An 18,222-nucleotide genomic window follows, 5' to 3' on the forward strand; every position below is an offset into this window, starting at 1 on the left:
CCTGTACTTTGCTGCCGCTTCTGCTTTTTGTTATGCCCCTGTTCTTGCATTGCACCGTACCTGCGAGTGTTCCCCAGTCATGACAGTAATATTCTAATTCTCTGAGATACTGAATTTGTGATTTCATTAGTTCTCAGTTATAACCATCAAAATGAAAAGAAATAAGCACTTGCAGTCACTTGTGAAGAATTTCCACTTCATTTGTAAAGTTTGCATAGACCTTAGCAATAATGATGTTCTGCATTTGATTCATTTGCGTAAGATTGTACACTAATGAAAACCAAGATGATGCCAGTGAAGCACACTATTGTGATCTAATCTATTGTATCTAATGAGACAACATAAATGTTAATGAATTATTTTAAGTTTGATCATCTAAAATATTTCCAGTGAAAATGGAAGTCCAATGGAAAAGAGGTCTCTACTGTTTTTTGTTTGTTCTTTCTTTAATCAAGTTATCTTTTTTCCTTAATTAATGTTTGAGTATTTTATTTGACAATGCATAATCCACACTATGGAGAAAAAACCATAAACATTCCACACATATTACACATCATAAGTCTGTAGGACAGCTTTAGCATTAGTGTCTACCCTTATTGTAGACAGAATACTGAAATTCTTTGATAACTCAAAACAATAAAAAAAACACTATACAGTTTAGGAAATATTTTAATTATAGGATATAAAAATATATAATAAAACAATTGCAGTATTACAGGGTCAGGTATTAATAACAATAAATCAGGTCTACATTCATCATCATTATTTTACAGTATCTTTTTTTTAGTGTAGTGAACAAAGTAACTACATTTGACTAATTACTTAATAAAGAGTAGTTACATGGTTTGGAATAAAGGAAAGGACATTAATTAATTAGTTAATTACATGTCTGATTTCCACAAAAAGTAATCAACAATCACAAATACAGTCTGTCTATTCTTAAATATTCTCTGCTTTTTTATTATATATAACTTGCACTAACTTTTTTTTATAAACCCAGACTAAGTTTTACATTAGTGACATTCAATTCTGCTTAAATGCCATACCAATACAATTGAAATAGTTCTAAGTTATGTTTGATTTTATTTGTTAAAATATGTTTGAATTTCAAAGCTCCTCAGTTCATACCTGGCATTTAGTTTTATTCTAAATTGTATTGTTACTACAGTGCCTTCCAATGCTTCTGAAAAAAAGACATTTTTCTGTGACATGCCCCTCTGCTCCACAGTTTAAAATTTATATATAATATATACATTATAGTGTACTTTTGTTTGCTCCCTATGACTGTGTCATCATGTCCCATGACAGATGTTATGATTGGAGGAGTGATCCTTATCATAAATGACATGCAGGATGCCTCTTCATCTGTCCCAGCAGTCCTGAAATGAATGCCATTAGCTGGTGGTTGTCCTCAGCTGACTCCAATTTGAGGGACATTATCATCAGAAATTATGAAAAAGGAGCTTTCTTTCAGCAAGAGGTCCACTAATTGGGGCATGTAATCCCTAATTAGGGAGTGTGAACCGACCCAGCCAAGATTGAGGCTGTGGCTCAGTGGCCTCTGCTACACCATGTGGCCGAGCTCCATTGATTTTTAGATTTTGCTAGCTATAATAGATACTTTGAGGAAGGGTTTGCCCAGTTAGCTGTTTGCAGAAGCTGATGGCTGAGCTGGCTAATACTAAGTCTAAGAAAGGGTCAGGCCAGACGTCAGCCTGGACCACTTTGTGTAAGCAGAGTTTGGAAGCTTTGAAACCAAAGCAGGTTTCTGTCCTGGTGCTAGTGTATGCTGATTTCCCATTCCCATTCATCTTGGAGATCAATGCTAGTCAGAATGATCTTGGGGCTGTTTTGTCACAAGAGCAAGGTGGTGTTGTCAGACCCATGGCTTATATCAGGAGGGGTTTGCAACTCACAAAGGCATACATGTGTGTAGATACAGATGATCCCTTTAGCTATTTCAAATCAAATTAGTTTGTGTGTGTGTATATTACAATTGGCACTGGCGCAATTTACACAAATCCAATAATAGGACAAGAAAACCGGATTTGTGTTAAACATCAAAAAAACTAAGGCCCCCAAAGCTAAAAGCGACAGTGGAAAGGAAAAACTCCCTCAGGGTTAGAGGAAGAAACCCTGAAGGGGACCTCACAAGGGGGGGCCCATCTTCCTCTGGTCAAAACTACTTAGTGCTCCTGCTTAGTGCTGAGAAGCCAGTGTTCGAGGCTCACTGTCTCTGTGTTTAGCTTGCACCTTGCTTACACATTTCTTTAAAGTTTAGCTCCTTCCCGTGTCAAACAGGTTTGCCCCGCTCAGTGAAGCACCCGTCTCAGTCTGCATTAACTAAGAGCCTACTGTACTGTACACTCTTTTGTTTCTATTCTTGCATTCATCACAGTAAATAAGAAGCCTGTTCAAACTTCAAGACACTATTGTTTCACATGTAAAAACAGGTAGTCCCCTAGAGGCTCCAGCAGTTTACCAGGAGACAATTTTAAGCAGCTAGCAAATAAGAGATTCGAGGATGGTCATTTACATAGGGGCCAATGGGATTGGTCTGTGGCAATCTTAAGTGACTAAAGAAAAAAAAGGAGGGGATTAAACTGGCCCAGCCAATGTCCTGGTCCCATTCGAATGAGGTGTGGCGTTGAGGCTTACAGCAGACTCACAGCGCTAAACCGCTGAATGTCTAAGTGATGTTCACAGAATCATGTGGGCTTTATAGACAATCAGTTAAAGTTCAAAGGCAAGCTTGTCTTTTTTTGTTGTTGTTGTTTTTTTAGGTAGGGATGGTGTCCACCCCACTCATACAGAGGGTGCTGCCTTACTTTAATGCAGCATGGACCCGAGCCAGGACCCGAGCCAGGCCGCAGACAGAGAGGCTAGCCTTGAGGCGTCACTTTGTCTGTGCCCCAAATTAAATCTAAGCGTAAAATAACTCAAAAAGCTTGTCTTAATTTGTTAATTGTCACTTTCAAATGGCAACTCAGATTGGTGAATTATATCTTTTTTTGTCTCACTGAAACTTGTATTAGACCTAATCAATATTTAACATTAAATTAAGCCATCCCTGCTAGGTATAATTATGTACATAGCCCTAGATTATCAAGAAGAGGAGGTGGAGTATGCGTAATTTAAAAAAATACTTTAGATTCTCACTTCTTTTGAGATTCTTTCCATCAACATATCAATCCGGTCACAGATAAGAATGCATTCACATTAATTAATATCTACAGGCTTCCAGGACCCTATCCTATGCGACGAACCACTAACAAAGACATTTACCTTAATCTTAGATTCTGTCTGCATTACCAAAAACATAACACAATACTACTAAAATCATACCCTGGATTTAGTTTTGATCCTGGGTTTTAGCATTGATAACCTAAATATTATTCATCAAAGCTCAGTAGTCTCAAACCATTACCTAATCTCTTATAAGTTACATCTTAGCCAAAATCTTCAGTTGTCTCCCTGCCATTGTGTAAAGCGCTCAATAACACCAGCCCTACAATATGTTGAAAACCTTTCAGATTTATCAACCTTAGTCTCCATTAGTCTCTTAGTTTCCATCAGATCAAACAGACTTAGATGTATTAACTAACAATCTAGAAAATACCTTTTCAAACTACCTTAGATAAAATAGCTTAAATGTAAAATAATAAGGCAAAAAAAGCTTGCACCGTGGTTCAGTGAAAAAACGCATACCTCAAAACAAACAGTATGAAAATTAGAGTGGAAATGGCGGTCAACCAAGCTGGAGGTAGATACAACTAGTTTGGTAATTTTTATCAATAATGTTTAAATAGTTCTGACCAGAGGAGGATGGGTCCTTCTTGTGAGTCTTTGTTCCTTCCAAGGTTTCTTCCTCCAGCTCTGAGGGAGTTTTTCCTTGCCACTGTCGCCGTTGGCTTGCTCACTGGGGGTCTTTGATCCTTCATGTCTTACGTTATTTCTTCTTTTTGTCTCGGTATTTTACTAATTACTAATTATGTAAAGCTGCTTTGTGATGACAACAGTTGTAAAAAGTGTATTTATACAAATAAATGTGACTTGACTTGACATGCTGCCACTGGGAACAGTTATGAGCAAACATTGGGTTAACTTCCATTGTTATGAAAATGATATACAGCTATATATGTCAGCCCAGTCTGATGACAAATCTAGAAAATGAAGGACTGTGTAAAGGATGTGAAACACTCGATGTCACAAAACTTCCACAAAACAGAATTTCTCATTTTGGGTCCAAAAGCCACAAGAAATAGAAATAGAAATATTACAGAACATGGTTTGAATCACAGGAACAGCTCCTCTGTGGTTCTTATTTAACTGAATGTTCATAAAGATACAATATGTATCTTGAATGATAAAGTGAGATATGAAATTTCGCAAGACTATTTTAGGATAATTATTACTTACATTATACATGCTGTAACTGGACACAATTAAGAGCAAACATGGCATTAATTCCCATTGCTTTGCAGATTATACAAAACTGTATGTATTAGCCAAACCTGAAAATTTGTAAAACTATGTAAAAGATGTAAAATGCTGGATGGAAACTTCCTTCTTCTCTACATAGACAAAACGGGTTCTTCTTTTGGGTCCAAAAACCACAAGAAATAAATGATCAGGCTTAATGTTAAATCTCCTGATTTCTGTCTTGTTTATAGTTCAGCAGACAAAATCTTGGCGTCATCATTAATTCAGATCTATTTGATTAATGTACAGGTCATATTATTAGGACAGAGTATCTTCTGCCTAATAGAAATATTAGTACATGCTTATTGATTGCTTATGACCATTGCAATGTACTATTGTCAAGATGTTCCAGCTGAAACCAGTTTTCAACCAGTTTTTAAAACTAGAAGAAATGATCATATCAGCCATGTTCTATCAGCACTGGCATCTACTTCTAATAACATATAAAGCTCTACACAGCCTTGCTCCTGAGTCCCTGTGAGATCTCATTTTCTATTACGACTTGTCACAATTACTTAGATCACAGTGTGCTGGCATCTTAGATAAAGCTTGCAAATCCAGGGGCTCTGAGGGAGTTTTCCTTGCCTTCCTTGTCAGCTTTGCCTTGCTCACCAGGGGTCTTTATGTATTTTATGTTTTATTTTTTGTTGTTCTCTTGTCCTATTACTGGATTCCTGTAAAGTTGCTTTGTAAAAACCACCAGTTGTAAAAAGCATTATGCAAAAAATATGAAATAGTCCCTCTTGTTAAGGAATACCCAAACATTTGCATGCCATTGTATTTTTTAACTTCAGTAACATTTTATAGAGTACCCCCCTCCCATTGCCATTATGTGCACAAACATACTGTAACATTTACTGTATGAATAAGTTACTATTCAGATCTAACACAAAATGAACATTAAAAATGACCAGTAAAGAGGGCTATCAATTGTTTTTAAAAGCAAAACTGGCATTAAAGAGTATAGGATACATGTTTTAGCTGTGCATTCTATCATTCCACCAATTCTCCCACCCATCAATAACATTTTTATCCTATGCTTTTATTTTCTCTCCACCATCCAAATCACAAAAATGAACTTTATCTTCTTGTCCCTCCTCTTCATGCACAAGAAAACCTCGCTGCAGCTGGGACAGCATATATTGGAGAGTGGTCTTCACCTCCTGCACGTCCTTCTCTAATGATGGTGCACATAAGGAGTTAACGAGCATAGTGACACTCAGAGACAAACATCACATAACAGCCAAAAATAAACATCATCTATCCATGCATCTAAATATTAATTAGCCTACATAAAAACATGCAAATAAATGACCTGCTCTTCAGCTCAATCAACAAGTACTAACAACTCAATCATTATTAAACTGAACCAATTCTTAACTGTAATGTTTATTTGAACCTCCTGAGGGGCACAAAATTTGGCCTAAATAATTCATACCATCTCTAAGGAATAAAATAGATGCAGCAAAATTCTGTTGGATTGTTTAAGCTGTTTTTGAAGCAAATTAAAGGTGCACCTCTGATGGCAGATGCTCCTGTACAGTTCATCATAAAATGAAGAGAGATCAGTGTGGCTGAATGAAATTGATTAAGTTTGTTATGGAAAATTATATTATAACCACATTATAATATTATGTTGATTCATAATAGACTCATTTAAAATCCACTCATTCATTGTAATCATGCTTAGCCTTGTGATAGTGTGTGCTAACCATAATCATGTGTTGGCCTTGCAACTGCCTGTACGGCATATGTTAAATCGCTCTTCTCTTCCCATGAAACACTATTGTTTTTCCTAGCATAGATTACAGCTGCATTGGGAGTGCACCTGACGTATTTACAGCCTATCTTAACCTGCTAGTAACCTCTCGACCCGGACAATGTGTCCTCTCAGGCGCCAGCACTCCTAAACAATGTATCTCTTCAGACGTCGGTGTGGCACGCACACCCTCTCCTCCTCCCTTTTCTCAACTCCCTAATCTATACTATAAATATGTATGTTAACTGTTTCTACCTCAGTCTGTATCGTGGTCACGAGCTGCGTGCAGACTCAATAAAACTTTGCTACTCAATGCATATTCTTGTCTGCCTTATCGATTCTTGACAGAATTCCACGACAAGTTCCATCAGCAAAAATCTCTAATATCCATCTACTCATCTCTTGCTCTAAATTAGTTTTTTATTCTTCTGAAGTTGCAATGGCTTTCCTAATCTTGATAAGAAAAAATACTAAAAGTTCTAATCCTTGCAAGCTGGATATATTGGTTGGGTACATTTGACTAAGCACTGCTTAAAAGATGGCACTACTCACAAAATGTAGAATGTGTGTGTGTGTGTATATATATATATATATATATATATATATATATATATATATATATATATATATATATATACACACACACACACACACACACACACACACACACATATATATATATATATATATATACACACATATATATATACACATACACACACACACACACACACACACAGACAAAATTGTTGGTACCCCTCGGTTAATGAAAGAAAAACCCACAATAGTCACAGAAATAACTTGAATCTGACAAAAGTAATAATAAATAAAAATGCTTAACTTAACTTTTGTTGCACAACCTTTTGAGGCAATCACTGCAATCAAACAATTCCTGTAATTGTCAGTGAGACTTCTGCACCTCTCAGCAGGTATTTTGGCCCACTCCTCATAAGCAAACTGCTCCAGTTGTTGCAGGTTTGAAGGGTGCCTTTTCCAGACGGCATGTTTCAGCTCCTTCCAAAGATGCTTAATAGGATTTAGGTCAGGGCTCATAGAAGGCTACTTCAGAATAGTCCAACATTTTCCTCTTAGCCATTCTTGTTTTTTTTTTTTTTTAGCTGTGTTTTGGGTCCTTATCCTGTTGCAAGACCCATGACCTGCAACTGAGACCAAGCTTTCTGACACTGAGCAGCACATTTCTCTCTAGAATCCCTTGATAGTCTTGAGATTTCAAGACTGTTTGTGGCACATTAGTATATGGGAGGGGGAAAACTATTCAAGATGGGTGGTGACCATGTTGGATGCAACTTTAGTTTTTTCAATGGGAAGAGGGTCATGTGACACATCAAACTTATTGAGAATTTCACAAGAAAAACAATGGCGTTAACGTTGATTTTAACGTAACTTTATTCTTTCATGAGTTTCTGACCACTTATTAAATGTGTTCAAAGTGCTGCCCATTGTGTTGGATTGTCAATGCAACTCTCTTCTCCCACTCTTCACCCACTGATAGCAACACCGCAGAAGAAATGCTAGCACAGGCTTCCAGTATCCGTAGTTTCAGGTGCTGCACATCTTGTATCTTCACAGCATAGACAATTGCCTTCAGATGACCCCAAAGATAAAAGTCTAAGGGGGTCAGATTGGGAGACCTTGGGGGCCATTCAACTGGCCCACGACGACCAAACCACTTTCCAGGAAACTGTTCATCTAGGAATGCTCGGACCCGACACCCATAATGTGGTGGTGCACCATCTTGCTGGAAAAACTCAGGGAACGTGCCAGCTTAAAGAGGGAAACACATCATCAGGTAGCAATTTCAAATTCCAGTGGCCTTGAGGTTTCTATTGATGAAGAATGGCCCCACTATCTTTGTACCCCATATAGCATACCATAAATTTTTGTGTTCCAACAGTCTTGGAGGGATCTATCCAATAGATCAGATTAATAGCGGTGGTTTTGTTTGTTAACCATTCACATAAATTTTTGCCTCACCACTGAATAAAATCTTCTGTGTAAACTGAGGGTCCTGTTCCAATTTTTGTTTTGCCCATTCTGCAAATTCAGTGCACCGATCTATGTCATCCTCGTTGAGATGCTGCAGCAGCTGGAGTTTGTAAGGGTGCCATTTGTGAGTAGCTAATATCCACCGAAGGGATGTTTGACTGATGCCACTCTCCAGTGACATGCGGCGAGTGCTACGCTGTGGGCTCTTGCTGAATTAAGCTAGGACAGCCACTGATGTTTCTTCATTAGTGACAGTTTTCATGCGTCCACATTTTGGCAAATCCAACACTGAACCAGTTTCACGAAACTTGGCAAGCAGTTTGCTAACTGTAGCATGGGAGATGGGTGGTCTCATAGGGTGTCTTGCTTTGAAATCTGCTGCAGTGACCCGGGTACCGCGTTCAGCAGACATCAACACAATTTCTATCTGCTCCTCACGTGTTAATCTCTGTGACATGTCAATGGCTGTTAACAAAGAGAAGCTTGTAAATAACTCATGAAAGAATGTAGAAAGTTACGTTAAAACCAAGCACACCATTGTTTTTCTTGTGAAAGTCTCAATAAGTTTGATGTGTCAAATGACCCTCTTCACATTGAAAAAAAATAAAGAAAGGATATATACAGAATGCACTGTTAAGCTTAGCAAGCCTGGAAGACCACAGAAGACAATTGGTTGCAGAATTATTTTCTTGGTAAAATTCCCATCTGAATATCTAATCAGTCACATGTCTGATCTCTGATCATGCCTTACTGATGACAAAAGTGAAGATGAAAAGATCCACAAAAAGGTGGCAGTAAAAGCCTGGCAAAGAATCGCAAGGGAGAAAACTGTGATTAAACTTTACATATTTGAAGCTGAATTTTGCATATTAATTGCTTAATTTTAAATCCATTGTTGGTGGTGTATAACGTGTACTTGTAATGTGGTGCTCAGCTACACAGGCCACTAAGTGAGCTACCACGATCCCGTGACCAACAGCCCCAAGTGCAGAGCACTTAATCTGAAAGGCAAAATGGAAACGAAAATAAAGCCACCCAGGAATCAAACCCAGCTGCGCTCTGCTTCCCGACGAAATGCCCAGATAAGCTCGGGGTCCAGAATGTGGCAGGAGGGCATCCAGGACTGTTCCTCTGGGTCATAACCCTTCCAGTCCACTAGATACTGGAGCCCACTCCAGACCCGACGGACATCCAGAAGGCGCCTGACTGTTTAGGCCGGCGCACTGCCAACTATGGGCCTGGCGGATCGGCGGGACCCATGGAACACAAGACGGGCTTGATACGGGACATGCATCAAAGGGGGAAGGGCAAGGTGGAAGGCAACAGGATTGACCCGGCGAAGGATCTTGAATGGTCCAATATAACGAGGAGCCAACTAGCGGGGAGCACCACGCAAGGGCAGATCCTAGCCGAAAGCCAAACCCGCTTCTGAGCAGCTACTGCAGACAGGAGGGACCTGCGGGCTTTCTGCCAGGTTATCCGACAGCGCATGACCATTTGTTCTGCCGAACAGACCCCCATTCCTGTCTCCTGTTCTGGGAACATGGGCGGAGCGTACCCGTAATGGCATTCAAAGGGTTACATTCCCAGGGACGAGTGCCAGAGGTTATGTTATGTGCATACTCCGCCCAAATCAGTTGGTCAGACCAGGTAGACAGTGAGGAGGAGGCCAAACAGCGGAGGGTACGCTCCAGGTCTTGATTGACCCTCTCTGTCTGGTCATTAGACTGGGGGTAGAAGCCAGAGGTGAGGCTGGCCTCCGCCCCCAACAGTTGGCAAAATGCACCCCAGAACTGGCTGGTGAATTGGGGCCTGACACAATGTCCGAGGGGAGTCTGTGAACCCGGAGCACCTGGTTGAGCACTAGATCCGCTGTCTGCTTAACTGATGGCAGCTTTGGGAGAGCCACAAAGCAGCCAGCCGTGGAGAACCTGTCCACAATGACTAGAATCACAGTGTTGCCACGTGACCAGGGCAATCCCGTGATCAAGTCAAGGGACAGGTGGGACCAAGGACACGTGGGAACAGCCAGTGGGAGCAGCAGACCAGTGGGCCTGGTTCTGGGGTTTTTACATTGAGAGCACACCAAACAGGAAGCTACATGAGCATGCACGTCTCCTTCCATGCGGGGCCACCAGAATCGCCATCACAGAAGAGAGAGAATCAGGCTTGATGTTCTTCGAGCCCGGTCGGCACGATAATACGAAATATAACCGAGTGAAGAACAATTTCCACCTGGCCTGGTGCGGATTAAGAGGTTTGGCCTGCTTGATTGCTCCCTCAAGCCAGTGTTTCCACTCCTCGAGCGCAAGCTTGACCACCAGTAATTCACTGTCACCCACAACGTAATTGGAAGAGGACTGCACCCATGCCTACCTCAGAGGCGTCCACCTCTACGATGAACGGAAGTTTCAGGTCAGGCAACTGGAGAACCGGGGCCGTGGTCAACAGGTGCCTTAGGGTGTCGAACGCTTCCTGGGCTTTCGTGGACCAAACAAACCTCCCTGACGTCTTCCTCGTCAAAGCGGTCAAAGGGCCTTCCACAGAGCCAAAATTCCTCACGAACCTTCAGAAGAAGTTGGCAAAGCCCAGGAAGCGCTGGACAAGGCGAGTGTGTCCCAGCTGCATGGACTGGGCCCTACTGCCGGGAGGCTTCTCTAACCCCCGAAGAGAGCCTGAGACAGCAGGGGGGCCCCGAGGAGCTCAGGAGGCTCTGACACCCCGCACCCTACACCTCTCCTCGATGCGGTTATCCACTCTTTGGGCCAGCTCAATGAGCCGATTGAGGGAGGTGGGAGGGTCACGGTAGGCCAGCTCATCCTAGAGCTCCTCACTGAGACCATGGTAGAAGGCTGAAATGAGAGCGCTGGCATTCCATCCAATTTCCGCTGAAAGCATGCAGAATTCCATGGCATAATCAGCCACCAACCTTTTTCCCTTACACAGGTGCAGGAGGCGAGACCCCGCCTCTTCTCCATGGAGCGGAAGGTCGAAGGTTTGCAACAGTGCAGCCGCAAACCGGGCCACAGAGGCACATACGTGGGGTTGGTGCTCCCACACCGGGGTGGCCCAGGCTAATGCCCTACCGGTGAGGAGAGAGAGACGATGTATGCCACCTTAGCACGCTCAGACGGAAAGCAGGATGGTTGCAGCTCGAAAGCCAGTGAACACTGAAGAAGGAACCCTCTACATCCTCCTGGTCCACCAGCATAGCGCTCTGGGGCTGGTAGAGAGGGCTCAGCATAAAGAAGTGTGCTGGCTAGGGTGTTGGGCTACTAGATTTGTCAGACCCTGCAGCTGAGAAAAAATCTGCTGCAGGGCCTGCTCATGCCTCCCCACAGTCGGCTCCTGACTAGCTAGAGCGCCTTTTGCCTGCTCTAGATTAAATGGCTCTGCTTGGTCCATGTCTTGGCTAGATCTTCCTCTGTTCAATGAGTCCTTTCTAATTTCTAGTGTGTAATCTTGAACATCTGTACAGTGCAGCTATGTCTCTGAGCTTTTAAATGTAACAGTATCTGTTGATCACAATTCTATGTATATGCACAGATGACATGTTTTGTAAGGATATAAGTGATGTCCTGGTCACTGATCTGCATGGCAGTCTGTAGCTGCTCTTCCAAAAACAGCAGCTTTTCACTGATGAACTCAAATTGTTCTGTTAGGTCCACTGACTCACTGTGCAGATTCTAGAAACGAAAACAAAGAATAAAAATCAACAAACAGCTGCAGCTTTTACAATTTTGATAATTAAATTCAGCGACAGGCTAAAGAAAGAAACTTTTGTGCATTTCTGTAAGACCAGAAAATGAATAACCTTATACACACATGGACAAAGTTTTGGCATCCTTAAGTTAAAGGAAAAAACAAAAACAAACAAAGAAATCACACACACAATGATCACTGAAATAGCAATGACAATAGTAATACTAAATAAAAATGATGGAAAATCAGACTGTGATTGCTTAGTGCTGATCAGTTCTGTGAACTCACTGTTCAAGGCCTTACTGTCTCTGTGCTGTCTTTAGTTTGCTTCTCCTCTTTCTTCACTTTTTTTATATATCTGTTTAGTCATTTACAGCATTGTATGCTTACTAACTGCTTTTAGATTGTTCTTACACAGATTTATAAAAAAAACTTAGAGTTTAATAGAGTAGAGTTTTGTAGCAGTTTACCCCTGCAACAAAGTTTATTCTGTTGTATTATGGTTGTTGCTGGGCTTTTTAGTCTCCTCAGGAAGTAGATGCGCTTCTGGGGTCTGCCGGAAACACAGTTACTTGGTGCTTCACAGCAAACCTATTAATTAGTTCTGTAAAATCTGTTAACAGATATTCTTTTTGTGTCGTATTGTGATTTGTTTGTAGACAGTAACATCAATGCACTTGCTAAAGTAGCCAGTCACTGATTATATATACCCCCACCAGGTTGATTGAGTTGGCTGAAGCCACTGCCTCCCTGAATATGTCCCCATCAGTGTGCTTAAAACAGTCCTGAAGAGCAGAGATAAAAGTTTGTTCAATGTGGCATTAGCATTAGTGTACCGTGTACACTTTAGTCAGCTCCCTCTGTAAATAAAAGGGTCTGGCTCTGGCAACTGCTAACTCCAGCAGTGACTGGAAACCAGTGTTGTGTTTTAACACTATTCAGTGTTGATGTAAACACTCAGGACCCCAGAATCCAATCAAGCTGGGTGGAGTCTGGAGTGGAAGTTGTATTTTTCCATAAACACAATAACACAGCAGTCTCTGAACTCATGCTAGATGGTCCACTGGATTTAGATTTTCCAGTTTCCAGCCATAAGCCTAGCGCATACTCCGGCTCGCTTGCCATGCTTTCACCTCCTGGCAGACCACTTTCAATGTCACTTCTCTCGGCCAGTGGCTTCATGCAACTGCATGGATCGTAGCAAGCCTTGTGCATGTGGCTTTTCCACAGTCTGCCTGAAAGTGGAGACTGTGGCAGATTCCTCATCTGAAGCAGATCTGATATTGGTAGACATCGGTGCTGGTTGTAGTAGCCATGATTTTATGTATGAGTCAGGTTGCAGCAGAAACAAAAAGCATAGCTTTTTGGATTTCATCCATTTAAAGAGTTAAAAAAAGAGAAAAAAAAAGCAGTCTTCCATTTAAGGCATCTGTGTCTTCTGTAAACATGTGCTTAGTGCGGTCATCAGCCAACGGAACATTGCTTAAGCATCAGTTGTATTTCAGGACTGTAAAAGCATACCAAGGGTTAAATCTGACAATAAAATTGTTACTTCCTTTATCTAGCCTGTTGCTTTTACAGTACAGAGCTATCCACTGGCAAGATTTTGTCAGCATAATGACGTGTATTTAATCTTTAGGACATCTCAAAAAACATGTGCTGCACCAAGAATACGTAAAATAAAAATACGTTTAAGCAAAGGGACAGATTCGTTTACATTACAGGTCACATTTATGAATGTATGGGTACAAAAGGGAGGAGGTCTGATTTGCCTTTCTAGCAATCCTATGAGAAGTACTCTCAAAAAGTTTTCTTGGTCTTTCAGACCTTAAAACTTGACCTCTTGCCCCATGCACAAAAAAAAAACAAAATCAAACATAAGGGTCTGGTAGGCATGCTTTACATGCTTGATTGTCTATGGCAAATATGTCGCGCCAAGGATGTACAAGGTTAATCCACAATAAAGCCAGCTACTTAGTTTGAGCTGCTGATTAAGCACGAGCAGAATTTTAAAAAAAAAGCTGCGTTCAGGGCCAGCTAAGTGGTGAGCGCAAGCTACTAAGGGGCATAAGCTTTGCTCAATGTGAATTGCGGAATAAGTGCAAGTTGTCAAAGAGCATGAGCTGCAGGGCGAGAGCAAGCTGATGGATGTCATCACAGACCAGCCAGAAGTTGATTTTGTTGCAGAGATCTTCGCCACTGTTCTGTCTGCATTCCAAGTGCACAGAGCAAGATTGGTTATCACTCAGCCTCCATGTTTATGAAATGATTGGGACCCAGCATTGGGACATAACACAAGGCACCAGCTCAGGAGATTGCTGGGGCAAAATAGCTAGCATATCATCATATCACTGGAATATTAAATAATATTAATCTACTCCTATACAGGAGGCAGAAAGAACCATGTGGATGCTTGAGGCACTTCTCAGCATGCAAAAGGCAGGTATGGAAGCCAGGTAACCCAGTCTGCACCAGTCTCTGAAACAAACTTGTTAAAACGTTCCACTAACCAGTCAGTTCAGGGATGGTATGGGGTGGTCCTGATACCCTTTATGCCTAATAAGGCAAAAAGATCTTTAAACTGTTAGCTGTATGAAAGCATTAACAAATTGACATGCTTTAACTTTTCTCAGTGCAAAAGCTTCAGGATATCAGGTAGGGTCTGTTTCGTTCTTGATTTTTTACTTGTTGGTACTTCACAGTAAGGTAACCTATTCAGCAGAGCTTTTTTTTCACAATTTTTGAAAAATAAAATAGTGAAAGTTTTGTGGTCTATTTTTACTGGTATGGTGCTGGTATTCTGCCATCTCCACAGCTTGATCAGCTGAGGCCATGCTGTGTTTGATGATCCAGCTTCTAAGCTCAGGGTTGACCATTCTCAAGTAATGTTTAAGCATGATTGTGCCTTCAATTTTATCTTTTGCTTTCTCTTGTGGTGCCCACCCATAACCACATACACTGCAGTGGAACTGAATGTAGTACCCAGCTTTCTCTCGGCCACCTACCATTTTGAGTTAACTGTTCAAACATGGTCAGAAAGTGTTCAATGTCATCTGTTTCTTTCAAAGTCAGCATTATTGGTAATATAGGGAGTGTCTTCCCCCTTCACTCACCATAATCACCTCTGTGTTCACTTGTAATCTTTAAAGTGGTGTGGGCTGCTTGGTCTTAATGTTGAAGGCTATAAGAGCAAGTTATCACTTAGTGTGGATTCATGTTGGCTGAATGCTATAGTGATCACTTGGCATGAAGTCTGAAAAAAGTCTTCAAACCTGGACCTTGTAATCGTTGGTAGGTGTGACATTGTGTGGCCAATTAATAACATTGTGTTCCCTTAAAGTGTTTTAATTTTACTTTAAGTTAAGGGAATGTTAATTTAAATACATATGCAGTAGCATGTTTAAAGTCTAGTAAATTTAAAATAGTTCGATTTTAGCACAGTTCAGAACACAACACAATTTAAGTTTGTACTATTTTTTGTACAATTTAAGTATAAGTACAGAAATAGTTCCATTTTAGCACTGATGATTAGTGTGGCTACTAGTACACATTAGTGCACTTGAACCTGTTTACGCAAAAATGCCCCTTAGTGGGATTGTGGGCGGTCATGTTCTGGCCATCTCAAGCTACCTGCATACCGATTTTCAGTCGTCCACATACAACCATTCTCCAAAAACCTCTAACTAAATACGCCTCTCTCAAATCGTAGCCTTTTAAACCATACTAACCATGTAAGATTAATTAGATTTTGATAAAGAAAATTCACCAACCATCACAGCTGCTGAATGCCACAGTTGAAAAATGTATGAAATGTCAATATATTTTTATTTACTTGCTCACGTCGTCTATAAAAACAAGCAATTATTTCCACTATAACTGGTAAGTAACTTTCACATTTGTGCAAATTATTGATTTGATGGTCACAGTGGTCTTGCTAACAGGCCCCTGTTAAGATAAATACCACTGAGGATAAACAGGGTCCAAATAAACTTTTAAGCTATTATAGGATACCTCAACACATCACAAAAGAAACAAGAATATTTTGGATAAACAATAATCAAGCCAAATACCTTATGATGGCTATCTTCTAAACAGCAAAGAAACTCTTCTAATTTCTAGAACAGAAAGAACAAAAATAGTTTTAGAAAAACGCATGCAAATAACAACGGTCACCTTGGGTTCTTGCATTTGCCCTACCTTGTGAAATAGGCACGGCTGCAAGCAGGGTTGAAAATCATCAGTGTAAACAGGCCTCATTTATGGTGAATCTTATTGAAATCTATGGAATTTTGCAGACAGAATTCCCTGACAACAACCCAGTGTGACCGAGGCCTAATGGATATGTTTAATTCCACAATAAACACACAAGATTCAATTTAATGACAGATTTATATATTTGCTAAACAAGGTACTGGACAATAAGTAGTATCCTGTTTACTTTGGGGATGCAAAGTCAACATTAAATTTGACCTGATATGCAGTTGGGGGAGGGGGTAATTCCACCAAACTCATATATTACCTAACATACATATAAAATATAATTATCCATCCATCTGTCCTTTTAACCCTATATAGTTCTGTGGTGTGTCTGCAGAAAAAAATAATTTGTTTTATAAAGAGAATAATATGTGCAAGCAATTTAAAGCTTATTAAATACCATATTCTTTGAAAGTTCCATTGGTCCATATATATGTGCAGAAGCCTATTAAACTATCATTTAATTAATGGAGACAAATGGAGAATTGGAGGACAGAAAACACCCCATCTCACCTTCTCTATTCAGGGAGGGTGTTTGCTGGTTAGTAGTAATAGTCAGTCTTCAGAAAAGAGAAGCAGAGGAAAGGAGAGAGATGTGCCAAGGAACAAAGAAGTAAATGAATCAATAAGGGTTAAAAACTAAAATATCAGTTGGAGAGAAACAGACTGTGATAAGTGAGAATTGTAAAATCTCATCAGGAAGAGTGAATTCTATAGATACACACACACACACACATATATATATATATATATATATATATATTTGAAGTTGAAGTTGAAGATTGAAGTTCTCCTACTTAGACAGATGAGAGAGATCTGTAATTTTCATCATAGAAAATCCAGGAAATCACACTGTAGGATTTTTCAAGAATTTATTTGTAAATTATGGTGGAAAATAAGTATTTGGTCACCCACAAACAGCTCTTCTGTCCTCCACTCGTTACCTGTATTATTGGCACCTGTTTGACCTCGTTATCTGTATAAAAAACACCTGTCCACAGCCTCAAACAGTCAGAATCCAAACTTAACCATAGCCACGACCAAAGAGCTGTTGAAGGACACCAGGAAGAAAATTGTAGACCTGTATCAGGCTGAGAAGACCGAATCTACAATAGGCAAGCAGGTTGGCGTGAATAAATCAACTGTGGGACCAATTGAAAAAAAAAAAGGAAGACATAAAAGACCATTGGTAATCTCCCTCCACCTGGGGCAAAATCTCATCCTGGGGGTCAAAATGATTATGAGAACGGTGAACAAAAATCCCAGAACTACACGGAGGGACCTGATGAATGATCTGCAGAGAGCTGGGACCAAAGTAACAAAGGCTACCATCAGTAACACACTACGCCGAGAGGGACCCCCTGCTTAAGCCAGTACATGTCCAGGCCCATCTGAAGTTTGCTAGAGAGCATATTGATGATCCAGAAGAGGATTGGGAGAATATCATGTGGTCAGATGAAACCAAAATAGAACTTTTTGGTAAAAACTCAACTCATCGTGTTTGGAGGAAGATTAATTCCGAGTTGCATCCTACTGTGAAGCAAACCTGATGCTTTGGGGCTGTTTTTCTGCAAAGGGGACAGGACGACTGATCCATGTTAAGGGATCAGGGACATGTATTGTGAGATTTTAAGCCAAAACCTCCTTCCATCAGAGAGTGAGAACACCGAAGATGGAATGTGGCTGGGTCTTCCAGCATGACAATGATCCCAAACACACTGCTTGGGCAACGAAGGATTGGCTCTGTAAAAACCATTTCAAGGTCCTGGAGTGGCCTAGCCAGTCTCCAAACTTCAACCCCATAGAAAATTTGTGGAGGTAGTTGAAAGTCTGTGTTGCCCAGCGACAGCCCCAAAACATCACTGCTTTAGAGGAGATCTGCATGGAGGAATGGGCTAAAATACCAGCTACAGTGTTTGCAAACCTGGTGAAGACTTACAGAAAATGTTTGACCTCTGTCATTGCCAACAAAGGTTATGTTACAATATATTGAGTTGAACTTTTGTTATTGACCA

General features: G+C 40.6%; 1 protein-coding gene across 4 annotated transcripts in view; it reads right to left on the reverse strand.

The window, feature by feature from the left end:
• Positions 1 to 472: 472 nt before the first annotated feature.
• disc1 (DISC1 scaffold protein) overlaps positions 473 to 18,222 on the reverse strand; it is a 52,361-nt gene continuing 34,611 nt past the window's right edge. For 3 of the 4 annotated variants that reach the window (XM_072677528.1, XM_072677527.1, XM_072677529.1), the window contains 3 exons: positions 16,021 to 16,065; positions 11,817 to 11,934; positions 473 to 5,668 (listed from right to left, as the gene is read on the reverse strand). In XM_072677528.1, the coding sequence (XP_072533629.1) occupies positions 5,517 to 5,668; positions 11,817 to 11,934; positions 16,021 to 16,065 (315 nt within the window). In that variant the 3' untranslated portion in view covers positions 473 to 5,516. Of the gene's footprint in view, positions 5,669 to 11,816; positions 11,935 to 16,020; positions 16,066 to 16,720; positions 16,768 to 18,222 lie in introns of those variants that run through there. The other variant, XR_011979618.1, reaches the window with a different exon arrangement.

The sequence above is a fragment of the Salminus brasiliensis genome, chromosome 4 (genome assembly GCF_030463535.1).
Source record: "Salminus brasiliensis chromosome 4, fSalBra1.hap2, whole genome shotgun sequence".
In the NCBI taxonomy this organism is placed as follows: Eukaryota; Metazoa; Chordata; class Actinopteri; order Characiformes; family Bryconidae; genus Salminus; species Salminus brasiliensis.